General features: G+C 40.0%; 1 protein-coding gene across 16 annotated transcripts in view; it reads right to left on the reverse strand.

Annotated features, from left to right (window-relative positions):
- JADE2 (jade family PHD finger 2) overlaps positions 1–22,169 on the reverse strand; it is a 207,156-nt gene that overhangs the window by 163,286 nt on the left and 21,701 nt on the right. For all 16 annotated transcript variants that reach the window (XM_056811117.1, XM_056811116.1, XM_056811112.1 and 13 more), the window contains 2 exons: positions 21,831–21,888; positions 17,613–17,698 (listed from right to left, as the gene is read on the reverse strand). In XM_056811117.1, coding sequence (XP_056667095.1) covers positions 17,613–17,698; positions 21,831–21,888 — 144 coding nt within the window. The remainder of the gene's footprint in view (positions 1–17,612; positions 17,699–21,830; positions 21,889–22,169) is intronic.

Below are 22,169 nucleotides of genomic sequence, written 5' to 3' on the forward strand. Positions count from 1 at the left end.
CCAACTCCCATGGCTGTTACGAGGATGAATGAGATAATAGATATAAAGCACTAAATAAATGCCAACTACTATAATTATTTGTCCAGGACAGAATGAATTCTCTTTCCCCTCCAATGTAGATCTTTTCCCAAGGTTCCCTACTTCTGTCAAGGGCACCCCCATCCTCATCCTTCCAATCACCAAGGCTCACAAGCTCACTGTCACCCCTAACCACTCACTATGCTCATCATCGCCTCCTCTAAACCCCAGCTAAACTGATGCAGGTCTAACCATGTCAACTTCCCTGTGGATAAAATTCTGGAGCATCCCAGTGTCTCTAAACCAATACATATTCCTCTGTTATTTAAAGCTTTTCACCACTTGGTTCCAACTAGTCTTCCCAAGTCTGTTCTATATTCTCCTCTCTCTCTTTCTCTTTTTTAACAACCCTTACTTTGTATCTTAGAATCAATACTAAGTAGAAGGACAAATGGGAGTTGTTTGCACAGCTAGAAAGTGTCTGAGGCCACATTTGAACCCAGGACCTCCCATCTCCAGGCCTAGCTCTCTCACTGCCCCACAGACATAGCCTCTTGTAACATGCTCCTCAAATATATTCCTATTCCTTTTCTATAGCCTGGAACCCTGTCTTCCACACCTGGAATGCCTCCCTTCTGCCTACTACAATACAGGAGGCTTTTTCTTTCTTTTTTCTTTTTTAAATTTTTTCCCATGGTTACATGATTCTTGTTGTCCCCCTCCCCTCTTCTGGAGTTGACAAGTAATTTCACTGGGTTATACATATATTATCACTCAATCTGTAACAGACTAATCTTTTAAAACCCAGACCCCAAGTCCTATACCCATATAAACAAATGATACATCATATGTTTTCTTCTGCCTTTCTACTCCCTTAGTTCTTTCTCCAGATAGGGATAGCATTCTTTCTCATAAGTCCATGAGGCTTTCTCTAATTCCTCCCTGCCCTCTGTTATCTTTAATTATTTTTTATGTATTTATTTGTGTAGATGCTGTCTCCCTCAACAGACTATAAACTCTGTGAGGTCAGGAACAGTTTCACTTTGTCTTTTGTATCCCCAGAACACTGCATATTCCCTGGCACAGAGTAAGCACTTTTAATAAATGCTTGCCTGATTGATGGATCAGAGAACTGCTGGTAATTTGCCTCCAACACAGATGGATTTATCAAGGCCAGATCCCCATTCATTCATTCATTCATTCAACATTTATAGAGGCTTACTATGTTCAAAGTAATAGGCCAGGCTGTGCTATAATTTCCCCAAGGCATCTCCCCAATCTTCAATCTCTTTCTGGAGTGATTTACAAAAATAAGTATGTGCTAGAAAGGCCAAGGTACAAGAGTATCCTCCTTCTCCTAAGAAAAGTACTTTATCCCAAATTTTCTTCCTTTATAGAAGTCATGGCAAACTTTTTGGAGCCAGTGCCAGGACCCAACGTCACCCCACCCCCAGACCAAGTGCCATGCCCACCCCTCCAGAGACTGGGTGGTGTCCCCCCCACTGAGTGCCAGGCATGCCCCGTCCCCCTCACCCCACACAGGGGAGGGAGAAAGCATTCCTATTGGGCTGCTGGGTGGGTCATATGAGGAATGTCCTCAGTGAGGGTACAGAGGCAGAGGGGAGTGTCCCGAGAACTCCACTCTCCTCCAGCTCTGGGCACTGTGAGCTGCCCACCTTACTCCCTCCCCTCTGTGCTCCCACTAGGCTGCTGGGCAGAGGGGGGAGGAATGTAAAAAAATGTTATCAGGCACAGTGGAGAGGAGGAAGGAAACAACTATGGCCAAGTCCCTCTGCCTTTCTAGTAATGAAGGGGGAGGGAGGGATGGCAGCATCCAGGTGCCCACACAGAGGGTTTTGCGTGCCATCTTTGACACCCAGGCCATAGGTTCACCATCACTGCTCTATAGCATTAGTAACTTTCCACTTAACAATAGGTAGTAGAGGGGGCAGCTGGGTTGCTCAATGGATTGAGTTAGGCCTACAGATGAAAGGTCCCAGGTTCAAATGTGGCCTCAGACACTTCCCAGCTGTGTGACCCTGGGCAAGTCACTTAACCCCCATTGCCTAGCCCTTACCACTCTTCTGCCTTGGAACCAATACACAATATTGATTCTAAGACAGAATGTAAGGGTTAAAACAAACAAACAAACAAAAATAGGTAGTAGCATTTGATAGAGGAGAAAGAGTGCTTAGACTTGAAGTCATGCCCAAACTTGGATTCAAATCCCACCTTAAACATACTAGAGCCATTTGACCCTGGGAAAGTCATATAACCTCTCTGAGGCTCAGTTTTCTCATCTGTAAAATTATACATATAGTATCTATCCCCTGGGGTATTTGAGAAGTTCAAATGAGATCAGCCATGTAAAGGGAAAAGCACCATCTATGTTATTGCTATTAATATTCAACGAACCTTTCCAGAGTGCCTATCCCAGGAAAGGCACTGCTAGTCTGGGAGATCACAAGGGAAACTGGTTCCTGCACTAGACAGAGATAAGATACATCCCTTTAACAACATATCAATCTAAGACTCAAACAATGGTACAAGAGGAGGCTGTTACAAGATAGCTCCTGATTAATTGCCAGGGGAGGACAAGGGCTGGAGGAATTCAAAAGAGGGAGAAGTCACCAGAAGCTTGGTGTCCTATTTTCCCTCTCTCCTCTGCAAAGAATGGTCTCCCTCAATCATAAAACCTGAATAAGAACCCTTTTGCTGAACCCCAACAAGTCAAGCACTGCCACCACTAGAGTCAGAGTTAAAAAAATTCAAATCTCTCTTTGGATTCTATGTGATCATGGACAAACTGTTTAACTTCTCTGGACTTCTGACATTGCTAAGATGAGCAGATTACCCCTAAGGTTTATTCCCACACAAAATCTACTTAGTAAAGCTTGATCTAGTCTAATTATTTGTTATCGTTTCTTTTTAAACCTTTACCTTGTGTCTTAGAATCAAAACCGTGTATTGGTTCCGAGGCAAAAGAGCAGTAAGAGCTAGGTAAAGGGGATTAAGTGACTTGCCCAGGGTCACAGAACTAAGTGTCTGAGACCAGATTTGAACCTGGGACCTACCCACCTCTTGGTCTGGCTCCTAATCCACTGAGCCACACAGCTGTACCCTAATCTAGTCTAATTTGAATACTTTAACCCACACCTCCCCCAATGCTTCTCTATTGTTACCCCATCACTACTTTCCACATACTTTATGTTCTCCACAAATCAAACTATGTATTCTATTGCTATGCCTTTAAAGCTCGTACTTTCCCCAATTCCTAGAATGTTTTCCTTCCATCTTCTTTGCCTGCTAAATCCTTCCCCATCCTTGAAAGCCAAAAGTATTAACGCTTCCTCCAAAATCTCCTCTCATCCCCCAAAGAGAGATTTATCACCGTCAAAAGGGAAGGAGTCAGAGAGTAAGGAACATGTACTTTTTTTTATATTGCTTCCACAAATACATAGAATAAGATAAGCTTATCACTGTGTCCATTCCTTATTTTCCCTACTAGATTATAAAGTCCATAAGAATGGGGCCTATTATTTCTCATTAATTTTCATATTTCTCCCAATGCCTAATGTGGGGTGGGCTCTCCAAGCATCAAGTATTTCATAAATGCTTGCTCTTGAAGCAGCTGGATAGCTCAGTGGATTGAGAGCCAAGCCTAGAGATCCTGGTTCAAATCTGGCCTCAGACACTTCCCAGTTGTGTGACCCTGGGCAAGTCACTTGACCCTCATTGCCTAACCATTACCGCTCTTCTCCTAGGAACCAATACACAGTATTGATTATAAGATAGAAGGTAAGTGTTTTAAATAAATAAATGCTTGCTTCCTACTCCTGAAGGCATGTAGTTCAAGGTCTGGTTGGGAAAGAGTCCCAAGCCATAGCCTCCAACTCCATTTTTATCCAGAATCATATTTAAGTTGTCACATAGTCAGATATCTTAATTAATTAGCCACTTTCTCCAAAGGGGAGGAACTTCACATTATCATTTTGTCTTGCACAACATCAAAGAGTGAGCTTGGCATCACACTTTATATCCTAGATCCTGCAAAGCCAAAGTAGGATGAGAGAACCAACCTGAGTTAGAAGAACATCTATGCTGATTCTATGCAGTTATCTTCTCTGGGAAGAGAACTTCTCTCTTCTTTCCCCATCCCACCCACCTCAAAAAAAAAAAATCACAGCTCCTCAAAGAACATCAACAGAGGTTAACAATGCACATATGTAAAAAACAAAACAAAACAAAAAACTTTGGAGTGGATGTGATCTTAGGGATTTATATTTTATGGAAGAGAAAACTAGCATCCAGAGTAAAGGGAACATGTAACCTACTCTGTATCAAAAAGCAAGGGAGGAGCAAAGATAAGACTAAAACTTTCATCTTTTGACTTCAAGTCCTTATACTCTGGTCCAACCCTCTAATTTTAGTCTATTTACATATTTGGGGAATCATTTTATCTCTTATAAACTACTTAACTCTAGCTCAACAAGACAAATACACAAAAAAAGGAATAAAATACTAACTAAAAGCATAATTCTCCTTATTTTACAGATAAAGAACCTGAGCCTTTGCCCAAGATCACACAGAATATTAGCGTCATGTTACATGTTCTCAATCAAGTAGCAAGAATGTAAGTGCCTGCCACTTGCCTGTGCTAGCACCTGAGATACAAAGACAAAAGCAGAACAGTACAGACTCTCAAGCAGCTTGTGTTCTAACTTGAGACCACAGGTGGCTATAAAACATGTGCCAAACGAATATAAGAAAACCTTGATGGTGGGGGATAGGAAAGACAGAAGGAGCTGGGAGATAGGGAGAAAGGACCAAGAAAGGCATCATCCAGAAGATGGTCCTGGACCTGAACTGGGTTTCTAGACAACCAGAGATTCCGAGAGGCTTTAGTGGTGGAGTGCACTGTTCCATGCATAATGGACAAGGAATGCACAGGCATGGAGCAGGAGACAGAATTTCCTGGTGAGAAACAGTAAAAAAGTCAGCTTGGCTGGACAACAGAGTGCATAGACTAGAGTGGTAGCCCTGAGAGTAGAGAAAAGGGACTTAAATAGGCCAAATGTTATTTAGATAAAAAGTCAGTGGCATAGATAGGTGGGGTGATGCAGAGTGAGGAGATGAATAAAACACTGAGGGTGTGAATCTGGGTGATCAAAAGGATGGTGGTACTCCTGAGAGAAATAAGGAACTTCAAAAGTGAGTTTTAGGTAAAAGATAATGATTTCTGTTTCTGAGCCCTGTGACCAACAAAATGGGGACTAGACATTTTCTCTGATCTTTAAAACCTCTCAAAACTCTTCAAAATTAGAATTATGAAAGAGATAAATATAAATATAGCTGTCAGGCTAAGATGCCAGGAATCCTAATGAAGAAACAATCTGATGAATTAATAGCAAAGGAGGCTAATCCCTAATCCTTAACTCATTTACTCAGCAGCTTCTAGACTCTGGCCAGGTGGCACAAACTAGTGCTCTGGGAACCACTCAGCAATTCCCTTCCTGATATTAAAATTTCGGTTAATACACCTCTCTGTGTTTGCCCCCATGCCATCATTCTATGGCAAAAAGCAATAGAATTCAACTCTGGCCTTACCAGTTTCCCTGAGGAGGAGGTGAAGTTATGGAAAAGCAGAAACTGGCTCAGTAAAGAGAACTAAAGAACAGAGGTGCCAGTTTGTATGAGGCTCCTAGACTGGACTAGACTGGAAGGAAAGGAGATTGGCATTCAGCTCGGGTTAGGTCTTTCTCCACTAGAAGTTACTTGGAGCAGGAACTAAAATGGTAAAAAGTGAATTCCCTATAGCATGAAACTTTGAATTTCAGCTCCTGGAGAAAAAACATCATCAAAAGGGAAGGAGTCAGAGACTGAGCAATAGAGGAATAAAAAGGGGGGAAAAGAATTGTAATCATGAAAAATCTTAAAAGAAACTAAACTCAGTTAAAAACCTTAAGCTCAAGCAGATAAACCAACAGGAAAAATATTAACAGAAGGGAATATGGATTCCAGGTTAGCTAACCAAGTCCAGACATCTCTGAATAAATATTAAGACAGACTCTGTGAATTCCCAACAAAGCATGTATAAAAGAATGTTCCTGAATGGTTTTTGGAAGAGAAATAATAATCATGAAAGTAAAATCTGTGACCTGCACAGAAAAAAATAATTGATAGAAAACTAAAAAAATAAAATTAAATAAATAACTGCCCCCCATAAAACTTGAATCCGCAAAATAATTCTTTCTTAAAAAAAAAAGAGAGAGAGAGAGAACCACTGACTGAGAATACAAATACACAGAAGTTAAGACTCTCTGGAAGAGAAGCAAAAAAACCAATAACATGATAAGAACACAATCTCTAAACAAGCAAAATATATTGATCTTAAAATCAAGATGACAATATAGGGATCATAAATCTCAAGAAGAACATAAGTAAAAAACAAAACAAAACCATAATCCAAAGAACAATACAAGAAAACTGCCTGGAAACTCTAAACACAAAAAAAACAAAGCACCAGCTGAAAAAATCCACAGATTGTCTCAAGGAAAACAAAACATAACAAAAAAAAGAGTAGGCTATAGATTCCAGGACATATTGTGGATAAGTTAAACAATTCCAATGACAAAAAACAAATTCTTCAAGCTACCAAGGAGGAAAAAATACAGACCTTCAAATATAAAGGAAAAGAAATCTGAATAACAAAAGGCTATTTTGCCTCTACTGGATAGGAAATAGAAAGAAATGGAATATGTTCCAAGGAGCTAAGGACATAAAGCTACAACCCAAGGTGATACAACCTGCAAATGTAAACCTAGTTATCAATGAAAAAAGAGGAGGCATTCAGGAACAAGTTGAAGTAATTGTACAAAAAGAGATGAGCAGATTATTTTGGGTTGTTTTTTTTTTTTGCAAACATTCCAGAAAACAGAAACACAAGAAATACAGCAGCCATGGAAGGCACAAATGATTAAAAAAATTTTGTTTCTAGGAAAAAAAACTTGGAAGAGAAAGACATTTATAGGTTTAAAGAGAACAAAATAACAAGAGTGGGACCACTAAGAGATTTATTTCTAAAAGTAAACAAGTAGATAACACAAAAAGTAGAACTTATATATTGTAGAAGAAATGATGGCAAAAAAATACAATAGACAAAACTATTAAATAGGCATCAATGTTTTCTATGAAATTAAACTAAAGAAAGGAGAGAAGAAAATAGAAGGGATTATGATAGACACTAATGAAATCAATAGTAAACAATGGAGAAAATAATTTCTGTGGTCTCTAAGAATGAAGAGAAGCTAAGGGTCACCTGGCAAAGGAAAAGTTTAATGAGCTGAATGTGAATTTTTTAAAATTAGAAAGTCAATAAGTGAACAAATCTAAGATAAGCACAAGAGTTCATGAAAATTGGAAGTAAATAAGTTGGATACCTTAAAGAAAACCATAGAAATAATGAACAAAACTAAGATCCAGTTCCTTGAAAAGACTAGCAAAACGGAGATACCTTCAGACAATCTGATTTAAAAGGTAGAAAATAAAATCAATAAAGTAATATATAAACAAAGTGAAATCATAATAAAACTCATAGAAATAAAAAGAATGTTCAAAACTTACTATTTAAATGCATAGTAACAAAACAAAAAAGAAAAATAATTTTTTAAAAATGCCCGAATCAAAAATTTTTTAAAGATTAATTTTCTAAATAATCCAATCCCATGAAAAGAAATAAAACTCGGTGTAAATGAGCTATCAAAAACAAATAAAACTTCTATCAAACTTTTTAAAGGAATAATTAGTACCAATACTACTACCAATACCAATATTAGTACCAATATTCTCAAAAACTGAGAAAGGACCCTACCAAATTCCTTTTCTGAGTTAAATAGCACACAAATACCCAAGTCAGGGAAAACTAACACAAAGGACAATTATAGACCAATATCATTAACAAATATTGATTCAAATATTTTCAATAAATTTCTGTCAAGATTACAACGACCCATCCAAGAATTTATTACAAAATTGAATTTATGACAGGGATGCACAAATGTTTCAACATTAGGGAAACCATCACCACAATAAATCAAACAAACAAAAACATCAAAACATATATGACTATATAAAGAGATACAGAAAAAACCTTAGACAAAGTACACTTATTTATACTTTTCAAAAAACCCTACTGGCATTGAAGAAGTGGTTTTAATATCACATTATCTTTCCAAAGCCAAAAGCAAGCACAATATTCTATGGAGTCATACTAGAAGCTTTCCCCAAAAGTACTAAAGTAAGAATACCCACTCTTCTCATTATTATTTGATAAAATTTTAGAAATGCTAACAATAACAGAACAGCCAGAGAAAAAAATTGAAGGTGTAAAACAGAAGGTAAAACTATTTTACTTTACTAATGACATAATGGTTTACTTGGAAAATCCTAAAACATCAGCAAAGTTGCTAATTGAGACAATATCTTCAGCAAAGATGCAGCCTACAAAATAAACTCACAAAAATCATCAGCATTTCTACATAACACTCATAAAATCTAAGAGGCAATAATGGAAAGGGAAACTTCATCCCAAATACAAAGTACATAAACTATTTGGTAATCAATCTATCAAAGCACACAAAATGTTTGTGTAGATCAAACTACAAAATACCCCTTAAAGAAATGAATAACAAATTAAATTGGTAAAGCAATATTTAGTGTTCATGCCAATACCATAAAAATGTCAACTATTAAAAAGATACTTTTCATAACTCAACAAATAATAACAATATTTATTTGGAGAAATAAAAGATCTGGAATATCAAGGGAAATAATGAAAAGGCAGAAAGGGAAAATAGCACTTCCAGATCTCAAACTATATCATAAAGCTGGAGTCATCAATACCATATATTATTGGTTTAAAGAAAGAAAAGTAGACTAATGAAAGAGACCAGAAAAAGGACAATTAGAAATAATGTTTGATAAACTAAAAAATTTAAGTTACTTAGGAAAGAATTCTCTATTTGATTTTTTTAATTTTACAAGAAAACTGGAAAGCAATCTAGCAGAAATTAGGCTTAGATCAACACCTACACAGTATTCTACAATAAAATCAAAATGGATATGTGACTTTAATATTAAAATCATACAAAAAAAATCAAAAGAAAAGTAGATCATATACCTCCCACAGCTGTGGGTAGAAGATATATTCTTAATCAAACAAGTGATGGAAGCATTTACAAAAGATTAAATAGCTAACTTTGATTACTTGAAACTGCATGAGCAAAACTAACGCACTTATGATAAGAAGAGAAGCAGTCAGACAGAGACTGGGGAAATCTTTGTAACAAATTTCTCAGATAAAGAGTTTAGAATCCATGACATATAAACTAACAGAAAAAGTCCAAAAAAGCTATTCCTTAACAAATATGAACAAAAGGTTCTCAAAAGAATTCCAAATTATTAATAATAAGATGAAAGAATGCTCCAATTAACTAATAAAAGAAATGCAAATCAAAACAATCCTGAGGTTTGACCTCCTAACCTGCAAATTGAAAAAGATGATTAATGTTGAAAGGGTAGTGGGGAAATAGGAATGCTAGTGCCTTGTTGGTTGCTCTGTGAATCAATAAGAGCATTTTGAAAAGTAATTTGGAATTACACGAATCAAGTGACTAAAAAATCCAGGCCTTTTGACCCAGAGGTTTTACTACTACACTTATAATCTCAAGAGGTGGATGAGAAGAAGAAAGGCCCCCAGATAGAGCCTCATATTTATAGCAGCACTTTTTGTGAGAGTAAAGAATTGGAAAACAAGTAAATGCACATAGATTGGGGAATGGCCAATAAATTGTGGTGTAATGGACTATTACTGTGGTCTAGGAAACTATGAATGATGATGAGTAACAGAGAAGTCTGGAAAGATTTACATAATCTGATACAAACAAAGTTATAGACAAGAAAATTAACAATGTAAACGGAAAGAATCACCAGGAAATAATCAGTGGTTAGAGCACCAAGCTTGGAAATGGGAGGTCACTTAACCTCAACTGCCTAGCTCTTACCACTCCTTCTGATACTCAGTATTGATTCTAAGATAGAAGGTAGGGGTCTGAAAAAAAAAATGAATATTCTTAAATATTGTTCATATGTTAATATTAATACATATATTAAATGTAAAGAACAAGAATGGCCTCAAAGTCTTGAGATGAGAAGATAGCTTTGGGTCTGCTCATTTGTAGGTCCATTGCATATATTTTCAGATATTTTTTTTGACATATTGATTGATTTTGAAGATTATTTTTCCTTTTCCTCTAAAAATATTCTTTGTTATATGGGATATCTCCTGAAGGAGAGGAGAGGAGGGACACTGGGAGAAACTCTAGTAATGTAAAAATCAAGACATCAATAAAATTACTTTTAAAAAGGAAAAAGTGAGTTCTCTTTTAGATAGATTTGCAATGCCTGTGAGATATTCAGTGTGAAATATCTAATATGCAGTTGATGGCTTGGGACTTGATTTTGGAAGTGAGATTAAAATTGGATACAAGAGCAGCTAGGTAGTTCAGGGGTTAGAGTGCTAGGCCTAAAGGTAGGAGGACCTAGGTTCAAAATTGAGTTCAGGCCTTATGAAAAAGAATGCTATCCACCTCCAGAGAAAAAACTGTTGGGAGTAGATATTCAGATGGAAACATAATTTATCATTTATTTATTTGGGTATGTGTTTTCGGGTTCTAGTTCTATAATATTATTCACTTACAAAAATGAATAATATGGAAATATGTTTTGCGTGATACTACGTGTTTAACCCAAATTGAATTGCTTGTTAGCTCTGGGAGGGGAGAGGGAAGAAAGGAGGGAGACAGTATAGATCATGTAACTTTAGGAAATTTATGTGGAAATTTGTTATTAAGATAAAATTATTTTTAGTTGACCAAAGATATTTTCTAGTTATATGATCCTGGACAAGTCACTTAACCCCAATTGCCTAGCCCTTATCACTCTTCTGCCTTGCAACTAATACTCAGGATCAATTCTAAAACAGAAGATAAGGGTTTAAAAAAAAAACAACCAGACACATACACAGATTTGGGATTTGTCTACTTAAGCAATGATGATTAAACACAGAAGAACTGATAAGCTTAAGAAAATATAAATAAAAGAGAGAAGGCCCATAATAGAACCTTGGGGTCTACTCACATTTGGGAAGTATGATATGGATGACAGTGGAGCAAAGAAGACTGAGGTAGGGAGAGAACCAAGAGGGCAGGGTCTTGAAAACCCAAAGTAAAAAGATTATCTAGAAAAAGATAGCACTTAATAGTGTCAGATGCTACAGTGAGGTTAAGAAGTATGAGAATTGAGAAGAGAGAGTAATCTTGGAAAGAAATTGGCAGAGGAATGGTGAGAACAGAAGCTGGAATGCAAAGGATTTAGAAAACAGTGAGAAGAGGCAAAGGGAGTTGGTAAAAATCTACTTAAGTTTTTGTTGTTGTTTTTTCCTTTCCAAAAGACTTGGGGATGTTTGGAGGCAGAAGGGAAGGAACCAATGGAAAGAAAAAGTTCGAAGAGTGGAGAAAGGACAATATTTAGGGCAATAGGCTAAAAATGAGAGGGAAAGGGACTGGAGGCCCTGCATGGAAGGCAGAAAAGGGCTCTCTCTTCATCAGAGTAGAGTGAAGGAAAAAGGGGGAGATGTTGTTAAATAGAGTGAGATGAGGAGAAAAGGAAGGAGTTCACAGCCTCTCCATCCCTTTTGATTCTGCTCCATGCTACCATTTTTCATTACATATTTGCTAAGCCCTAAAAAGCAGTCTTCACTATGGTTTTCTTCCCAAAAGTTGCAGCAAATCCATTTTTTGTTGATCCCACTCTCCTTGGTGGTTGTCCCAATACTTCTTAGTCCCTCAAAGTCTTAAGCTTTCAAATTTCCTTCTCTTGTAGCAGACTTCATCTTCACCTTTAATGGGGAAACTGAACCCACATTTTGTTCCCTCAAAATGTTCCTACATCTTCATCCATCCACTTTCTTCTCTTATCTCCAAGGAAGAGGTAGCTCTTCTTACCAAAGTCAATCCATCTACCAATATCCACAATCTCATCACACTCTGCCTTCTCCAGGAACTTGCTCCTAGATGATTCCTTCTCTCTCATCTTCAGTCTTTCTTTATATACTGTCTGTCTCCTTTCTCACTGCCTACAAACATGCTTGGGTTTCTCTTAGGTTAAAAACAAGAACTCTTCTCTGTAGTGTCATACCCACCAGCTAATCATCCTCAGCTAAATTCTGTTTTAACTTCTGTATTCTCCAAATTAATTTTAAACTTTTGGTATCCCACCCTTGACTGAAACTGATCTATCAAAGGCTATCAATGACCCCCCCCCCTTTTTTTTAAACCCTTACCTTCTGTCTTGGAATCAATACTGTGTTTTGGTTCTAAGGCAGAAGAGTGGTAAGGGCTAGGCAATAGGGGTCAATAGGGGACAAGTGACCCAGGGTCACACAGCTGGGAAGTGTCTGCAGCCAAATTTGAATCCAGGACCCCCCATCTCTGGGCCTAACTCTCAATCCACTGAGATACCCAGCTGTCCCCTTTCAATGATCTTTTAACAGCTAAACCCCTAGCCCTTTTGCAGTCTTTATCCTCCTGAAGCTTTTGTATTATCCACCTGAATAATTCTTCCCTCCCTAGGAGATTCTATTTATCTATTTATCTATTATCTAGATTCTATTCTTACTTGGTCCTCCAACCTATCTGAATGTACCCCCAGGCTTCTACAGTTGACCATAAACCATCTCCCACTTTGAACCCTAGTTTCTGTCTGAATGGCATGTCTCTCTTTTCCTTAATAATTTCTCCTGTTCTCATGGATTCAAGTACTATCTCTGTAGATAATCTCCCCCCCCAAAATCTCTATATCTAAACCTACTCTCTCTCCTTTATTAGAGTCCCTCCTACCTATCCTCTAGACATCTCGATTCAATACACTCAAGAGAGAACTATTTTCTCCCTGAGAGCTGCCCTCATCCTAACTTCACAAATTCCCCTGAGAGCATCCCTTGCCTCCTCCTAATCCCCCAAATTCCTAAGCCTGGAATCATTTTCTTTATTCTCTCTTAATGACTCATATCTAACCAGTTGCCAAGGCATGTGGAGTCTATCCACCCACTTTTCTAGAGATGCAGCCACCAGTCCTGTTTAGGCTCCCCATCACCGGGCCCTATTTCCAGTTGCAGCCCATTCTTGGGGCCCTATTTCCAGTTGCAGCCCATTCTCAAGGCCCTATTTCCAGTTGCAGTCCATTCTCAAGGCTCTATTTCCAGTTGCAGCCCATTCTCAAGGCTATTTCCAGTTTCTTCCCCAATCGATATTCTACACAACTGTCAAAATAATCTTCCTCAACCACATGGACACGTCCCATCCTGCTCAAGAGACTATGGAGGTCCCCACATTGTCCCCAAAATGAAAATCCCCAGCCTGACAAAGAACAATGGATTTCACAATCTGGCTCCCAGATATCTCCCAGACCTTTCCAACACCCTCTTCAAGCACTCTATGCTGAAATGAAACTGGATTCCCAGCTGTCCAGGGCATTTACGTGGATCACTACCATGCCTGCCATGTGCCCCTTCCTTATCTCTGCTCCTTAACCAGAAAATTTTCTCTGACCCTTCTTTACTGTTCTGGATAAGTAGGTGGCACTGTAGATAGAGCATTTTTTCCTAGAGTCAGAAGACCTGAGTTCAAATAGAGCTTTGCACTTAGGGAAGTCACTTAAACTACTCTGGTTTGCTTCCCTTTCCTCAATGGTAAAATGGGGATAAACCACCACCTATCTTGCAGGGATAATATTTGTAAAATGCTTAGCATGGAGCCGGCACATAGTAGGTGCTATATAAATGTCTATTTCCTTATCCTCCCCTTTTTTCCTTCTCAAATTGTCTTAGATGATGCTTTATCTGTGTGAATCTTGTATTACCCAGGACAACATAAACTCCTAGAAGAGCAGGAATTGCCTCCTGTTTGCTTTGCATTGAGTAGGTGATTAATAAGATCACAAGCTTTAGAAAGGAAAGGGGAAAAAAAAACCTTGGACAAATGTTTATAAAAGTGAATAGAAACCAGTCATATAGGAAACATGATAAGGCCCAGGGGAAGGCAGGGGCCAGCACCTACCTCACACAGGCTACTCAGTCACATAAGGCTCTGACTGCAAGAAGGAGCTGGTCTGTGCTAGGGGGTGACGGCACATGTTATACCAGGGCTCTACTGCAGTTAGGAAAAATTAGCATTGCTTGCATATAATTGGCACATGCCCACACAGACCCATGCCTATTCTCAGGCAATTTTCACATTAAAATGTCATTCACTGCTCCCCTATAGGCTGTTATGTCTCTATTTTTCTCATGTTTTTCTTGGCTCCCTATCACCCTCCCACCATCGCTGGCCCACCACAAGTTATAGAGAAGAAAAAGGAGAGGCTAGATGTAGGGGAAGGGTGGGTGGAAGGGAACAACTCAGGGGAAGAACTGCCTCTGAAGGCTGAGTTCCCCCCACCTTCTATCAGTTTTCACCAGTTTCCCATCAATAAACACTGAAGTGTCTCTTAGCACCACGCTAGGTGGGTTTCTCATACAAAACTGCAGGAAGAGTTGCAGTCATTGCACAGCAAATGTCTTTGCCTGAACAGTGACCAATAACCTGGAAAACATGTCTCCTGGTGGGGATCTGGGGTTGAGTAAGGAAGATCTGCTGGAAGGCAACACAAAGTATTTGTCAGACTAGAAAAATAAATTTGGTGACTTGGGCTAAGAATAAGTCACAGTTGTAGGATGGTGGGAAAAAAAATTGATTTTGAAGTCATAAGCTCCAAGTTTGGATTATAGCTCCTTCATATGCCTGTGATCTTTGGCAAGTCACTGAACATTTGAGCCTCAGTTTATCCATCTTACCCAGCAGCTACATTACTTACCTCACAATGTGTTGTAGTAAAGATCAAATGAAAGAATGTACAGGAAGATCTGGAAAGCACTATGTAAAAATGAGCTGTTATTATAATATTCCTGCAATACTTTTCCACAATCATTGCCACAGGGAGAATCCAGTTCTCTCTCTCCCACAGTGACTTTGGGAGAGCTGGTTTTTCAACCTTAAAGTCTCTCCTTGGGAGTTCAGAGCCTAAGGTGTTAAATGACTAATAACAGTTCAAATCTGGTCTCAGACACTTACAAGCTGTGTGACACTGAGCAAGTCACTTAGCCCTGTTTGTCTCAATTTCCTCATCTGTAAAATGAACTGGAGAAGGAAATGGCAAACCACTGAAGTATCTTGGTTAAGAAAATCCCAAGGGGCAGCTGGGTAGCTCAGTGGATTGAGAGTCAGGCCTAGAGATGGGAGGGCCTAAGTTGAATTCTGGCATTAGACACTTCCTAGTTGTGTGACCCTGAGCAAGTCACTTAACCCCATTGCCTACCCCTTACCACTCTTCTGCCTTGGAATCAATACATAGGATTGATTCAAAGACTGAAAATAAGGGAGGGAGAGAGGGAGGAAGGGACAAGGGAGGGAGGAGGAGAGGAGGAGAGAGAGAGAGAGAGAGAGAGAGAGAGAGAGAGAGAGAGAGAGAGAGAGAGAGAGAGAGAGAGAGAGAGAGAAAGAGAGAGAGAAAGAAAGAAAGAAAGAAAGAAAGAAAGAAAGAAAGAAAGAAAGAAAGAAAGAAAGAAAGAAAGAAAGAAAGAAAGAAAGAAAGAAAGAAAGAAAGAAAGAAAGAAAGAAAGAAAGAAAGAAAGAAAGAAAGAAAGGAAGGAAGGAAGGAAGGAAGTCAATGGAAGGGACAGCTAAGTAGCACAATAGAGCTCTAGGGCTGGAGGTAGGAGGACCTGTATTCAAATCCATCCTTAGACACCTTCCTAGCTATGTGACCCTGGGAAAGCCTCTTAACTCAGATTACCAGGCCCTTGCCACTCTTCTGTATTAGAAATGATATTAAGATAGAAGGTGAGGGCTTAAAAAAAAAACACACCAAAAAAACCTCATTTGAGTCAGATTTGAGTCTCAAGAGCTACTAATCTTGTGGTTTGGGGCCTATTTTTTCCACCTGTAAAACTGGAGAGTGGAGGAGTAAACTAAATCTCCAAAACAAAAACTAGATTGAGGCCCAGACTTAGAAATAGGAAGACCTAGGTTAAACCCTGCCTCTGATACTTCCTAGCATTGTGATAATGAACAAGTCAACATCTCTGACACTGGACTGTTTTCTCTTGTGTAAAAAAGAGGATGATAATACCAGGAAAGAGTGCTGCTGTGAAGGCTTAGATGAGATCACCTTCATGTCAAGTGCTGTGTAAACGTCAGAATAGAGCAATCTGACCCCTAGCCAAAGGCTAAGGCTCAAAAAACCCCCTTCTCCAAATGCTCCAACATTCCATCACCAGAGAGGATACCAGGCCTGTCCACATGTAAAACTTCCCTCACTTCCCTCCTGTTTCAAACTTTTGTTGAGAGAACCCAATTCCCAGGCAAGCTCGCTGAGTGTTGGATAGCTAGGAAATTCTAAGTTTTCTACAGAATCAGGTTCAACTTTTCCTTTCAGGCATTTCTGGTCTTAGGTGAGACAAGACCTGAATCCTTTCTGTGGCTAACTAAGCTTCTATTCGTAATAAAAAGAAATTGGGCCTGGAAATCAAAGTCTGCCAGGTTCTGGCATTGACTTTATATGTGACTTTGGGCACATCCCCTTTTTACTCTTCATCAGGCAAAAAAGGAAGCTGTCTAAAAAAAAATCACAAAAAAGTGATGTCTAAAGTACCTCCTGTTTCTCTTCTCTTTGGTGGGAAAACGTGACTTTTTAAAAATAAAGTTTCTTGCATGTCAGCTCCAAGAGGGGGTGGAGGGGAGGGAAAGAACATGTATCTTGTAACTATGGGAAAATATTCTAAATTAACTAATTAAACACCCCCCAAAAAATAAATAAATAAAAATAAAGTTTCTTCATAAACATTTAAAGGAAGCCACCTTAAAGTTGCCTTTTTGCTTTTATGCCACTTAATGATCATCCTCTCCATCCTGCAAACTCTTATGCTTCCTTGGAACACGAGCACTATTGGAAAGGAACTTAGAGATGATCGAGTTCAAGCCCTTTTTTATAGAGGATTCACTTGCTCAAGGTTGCACAATAGCTGATCCAGGAACCTTAATCTAAATTAAGTTTTGCGGTCATTATCCCACAGATGTTTCTGTCTGTGTCCCTCCTCTGCTGTAACTATATACAAGTCCTAAGTTATTTTGTAATTGTGTATGTTTGGTGTTTTTGATCATTCTGGGCGCTCTTGGAGGGCAGGAGCCAAATCTTACCTTTCTTCCACACACTCTGCCCCCTCAAGGCAATCCTGAATGGAACTCAGCCCATGGCAAGTGCTTCCTGGGCTCTAGAAAATAATACTGGCCTCTGTGCCACTAGGAATTTCTGAGCCTGTCATAAACCCACACTTCCCTCTTTCGCTTGATTCCTCAAGGAAGATGACCTCCTCTTCTAGCCTTAGCTACAGGACTGGGGAGACTTCATCCCCCAGGAACTGCAAGGAGGAAATCACACACCTCTGACGGCTTCTTCTCTTTTTGCCTGGGCCAATTGGGCTTGTTGGTAGGAATCTTGGAACATCTTGAATTGGTGGTGGTGTGACCTAGAAAGAATGAATAGGGAAGGTTATCCACAGAGACATCTCTTCAGCACAGAAACCTGGCAAGCTTCCAGAAGGCCTCATACCACCTAGAAGATAGAATCATCAACTGGGGACAAAGGGAAGCCTGTAATCCCAACAGTAACAACCTTAACTACAGCACAGGCCTTTTATGGCTAAGCCAAATAGAGTGCATGTTCAAGTTGCCCCAAAATTAAAGTTTAAACCAAGATAAACAACCATTTATTTCCATGGAATAAAAACTAGTTTTGGGGAAGCCTGGGGAATAGCAATTAACCAAAAGATCTACGTAAGCTGCTGGAAACTGAAATTCCTGTGGATAACTAGACACCACAAAGATAGAGATATAGGATCCTGGCTAGAAGCCAATTGGGCCTCAAGTGCAGGGTATGTTCCTCTGATCTGTAAAGTTAAGATTCAGGAAACACTGAGTATAATTCCATGCCTTTCCTCCCACCACCTTCAGTTACTTAGGATGACAGATCCTAGAAACTTGAGGCCCTCTGTTGTACTCTCAGGCCTCTCTCTGATTGCCTTAGGGACCTTTTCCTTGCTCTGTATCTGTTTTCTCATCTATGAAATGGAAACATTGTCTTTCCCCTTTTACCTATCCCCCACAGATGCTTATAAAGTCCTTTTGAGGTTGGTCAGAAGGATCAGGTCAAAAATGGATAAAGCTCCCAGACTGAACAAAGAGGTATGAATTTAGGATCATAGATAGACCTTGGAAGTTTTGTTAGGTTTAAGCATGTGTCCACTTTAATGTGGCAGAGCAGACAATCACCATGTCCCTAAAATGTCATCCTACACCTTGGCAATGGGGCTCCTTGAAATAGTTCTAGGGCCACTATTGTTTCCTTTTAAGGCCATGCTAAGGAACCCAGACTGGCTATGGAAGGGAGAGGGCTCAGAGAGAAGCTTATTTCTAAAGCTCTCCAATCTCTGAAAAACAGGAGGAAGGAACCTTTACAACCTTCCCATTCACAAATTTCTTCTCTTCCCACAATCCTCTCCGAGGTACCAAAAAACAAACAAATAACAACAACCAAAAAAAAAACCCCAAACAATCAAAAGTTTCCACTTAGTTTTTCAGAACCACATTCCAACCACAGGCAAAAAAAGCTCCCACTTAACATAACAATACTTCCTTCCCCCAGCTAAGTAAAGTCATCAAAAAAGGTCAAAGTTTTGTTTACAATTGTTACCAATTATAGGAGGAGGAGGGAGAAGTTTGTGTTCATTCAGCTCGAATATCAAAGTCTACTGAGATAAAGGTTGGGAGGCCTCCGACTATCACCAGCTCAGACTCTCTAAACTTTCCATTTTAGGAAAAGAGAATTTGACTTTGGGTGAAAGGGGCAGATACACCGCAGCACTCAAATCCCAGAGCAGAAGGTCCCCGAAGTTTTTTTTTTTTTGGTGCAAATCCCTAATCAAAAGGATCTGACAACCAGATCTTTACCAGAAAGGTAAAGAATAGCCTTAACTGCACACAATGTAGCTCCAAGGCTTCTTTGGCCATAAGGAGCTGAAGCAGGAGCCCAATAGGTCCAGTGCTTGCAGGATCAAGGGGCAGAGGATCAAGCACGAGCCCACAAGCTCTAGGCTCCCAACCACCTAAATGGCATCCTTGCTTCACACACTAGTTTTCATCACTCATATGTATTGTTTCACTACTACCCACATCATCCAGTCCTCTCACACCTCTTTTAAATTATCTTCCCCACACCTGGAAAATACCCCCAGCCCTCGAATTTGGAGGTCAGACTCCTGCCTTCAGGAAGACTACTTACGTCCCCCGTGGAAAATTATCGCTGGGCATTCTCAAGTCTCTCCTCTCTCTCTTCTCCGCCCCCCCCCACCTCCATCCCTCTGTTTTTCCCTCCTTCCTTCCCTCTCTTTCCCCCCTTTCTCCTTCCCTCCCTCCCTCCTCTCCCTCCTCTTCTCTCTTTCCCCCTCTCTTTCTCTCTCCCTCCTCCCCTCTCTTTCCCCTTTCTCCTTCCCTCCCTTCTCCTTTCTCTCTCTCCGCCCCTCTCTTGTCTCCCTCACTCTCTTCTATCTCTCCCCCTCTTGCTCTTTCCCTCCCTCCCTTCCACTCTCTTCTCACCCTCCCCCTTCTGTCTGTCTGTCTGTCTCTTCCCATCTCTCTGTGTAGCATAGTATACAGTGTAGTGTATCTTCCTAATTATAATATAAACTCTTCAAGGGCGGTGTATCATATTCCTTTTCATTCTTGTGCACCTTACACCTATATCAGGCACTTAATAATCAATTTATTAGCCCAATATGCACCGGCATCAGCTTCCATGGATTCCATTATCTATGGCGATGATTCTAAAATGTACTTATCCAGACCTTCAGTCTCATATCTCTAAATGCCTTTTCACCTCCCAGATGGTCTCCCTACCATATCTCCATACTCCATACTCCATCTCTCCCATCCTCCATGCAGCCGTCCAAAAGATCTTTCTAAAGCACAGGTTTATTCCCCTCCCACCTACAATAAACTCCAGGGGCTCTGTGTCACCTCCAAGATCAAATATAAAATCCTGTTTGGCTTTTAAAGCTTTTTATAACCAGCCTCTTCTCCTCCAGCCCCCAAAGTTTTCTAGTAATTGAATGACTGGATGACCTGGGGCTGGCTGAAAGGCAGAGAAGGACTTGGGTAGATCAAGAAGGAAAACAGCCTAATCAGAGGTGGGAAAGGAGGAAGAAGATAACAGACCTAACTGGAACAGAAAGTGAGAGCAGCAGGGGATGGATACAGGTGGAGGGACTGATTCTCTTCTAACTATTTCCAGTGCTCCAGAGCCTTCCTCTGGCCAAATCTCTGCTGGGTGACAGGGAAGTTCCATGAGCCCTGGTGAATATACTCAGGTGAACAGTATAGTGGAAAAAGTTCATTCAGCATTAGAAACCAGAAGCCTAGGTGAGTTCTAGACCTCCTTCTCCAAGGCTTCACATGACCCCCCCTGACAATGGGCTTAACCTTCTGAGTCTGTTTCATCATCCACAAAAATGAGGAAGACTATGCCTGCCTTCAGAGCTGGAAGATGTAGAAGTCTTCTAGTCCAACAACCTCCCCCCCCATTTTACAGAGGGGGAGACTGAGGCCCAGAGAGATAAGCTATTTGCACAAGGCTAGAGGCTAGAATGCAGATCCTTGGGTCCTAATCCAGCACTCTTGCCACTGAAAGCATTTGGTAAATCATGGGATAGTCTACAAAGATGAGACTTTAAAAAAAAAAAAAACCCCAGCAGGATTATTGTTGTCATGTGGTTTTTAAGAGATTTCCAATCACTACTTCAGACAAATCACAAGGTTCTCCCTTGGCCGCTGATGCCTCAGCACAATACCAAAATGCTTTATTTTCAACAACTAGAAACTGTTCATAGGAAGGGCTCTGCTTTTGTGCTTTGATTGCTTGACTTGGACCTTGGTTTTTTTCTCTTTTGTGAGATGAAGGGTTTGTGTTCTCTACTGAGAATGATGCTAGGACTCTAAAAGAGGAAGCACACTGCAGAACTCAGTTCAAACACCTGTTTCTGGGGTTCAGAGAACTCTACAATCCTTCATGTCCTCCAAAGGTCAGCCTAATTCAACATAACCTCTTCCATGAAGTCTTCCCAGATTCTGTCTTCTCCTTCCCCACCTCACATTTCTTTTTTACATACCTATATGTTTACAATCTCCTTTCCCCATAGAATGTAAGATCCTTGAGTTGAGGAACTTTTCCATTTCTATCTATTCCCCAGTGCTGGCAGAATAGATGCTTAATAAATGCTTACTCAATGATTCTACCTCACTTTCCCCTTTGTTCTTCCCTCTTGAGCCAGGCTGGTTCTGAGTGGTGTTTTCTGGCCAGACTCAAACTTGGGCACTAGAACATAAGAGTAAGCTGATAAACAGAATCCCTGGGGTCTGCAGAGCCCAGATTTTTTTAAAACTCCTCTACAGGACTGAAGCCCAGGAGTGTGACTTATTGTAAAATGACCACCCAGTTAGGGCAGTTTTTACTGCACCCCCTAAAACCAAGTAATTATTCAAATACATCCCCAATTTGAGGTGAATGGATTGATTATCACGTTCAAAGCCTGGAATTAAAGGTCTTACTGTCAGTGGTGTCAGAGTTATCACTGCTGATGGAGTATTTTCGCCTCTTTTCTTCCATCTGTAACAGAAAGAAATAGAACATTACACTTATTGTTCAGGAAACTCATTATGGAAGCAAATCCCTGTTATCTTGGAGTATCAGCACACCACCCAGACACCACTACAAACACACACCCCTCAGGCATTCAGAAGGAAGCAGAATTTACCAGCTCCCCCAACCCCCTTTATCTCCTCATCCCTCCCTCCCCAGAGGGTCCAGTCCTAATATTGAAGTCAAAAGCTGGACAGGACCGGGCCAAGCCTCTTTCATCCTCACTTCCTTCCCCATAGAGAATTTTG

This window comes from Monodelphis domestica, chromosome 1 (genome assembly GCF_027887165.1).
Source record: "Monodelphis domestica isolate mMonDom1 chromosome 1, mMonDom1.pri, whole genome shotgun sequence".
In the NCBI taxonomy this organism is placed as follows: Eukaryota; Metazoa; Chordata; class Mammalia; order Didelphimorphia; family Didelphidae; genus Monodelphis; species Monodelphis domestica.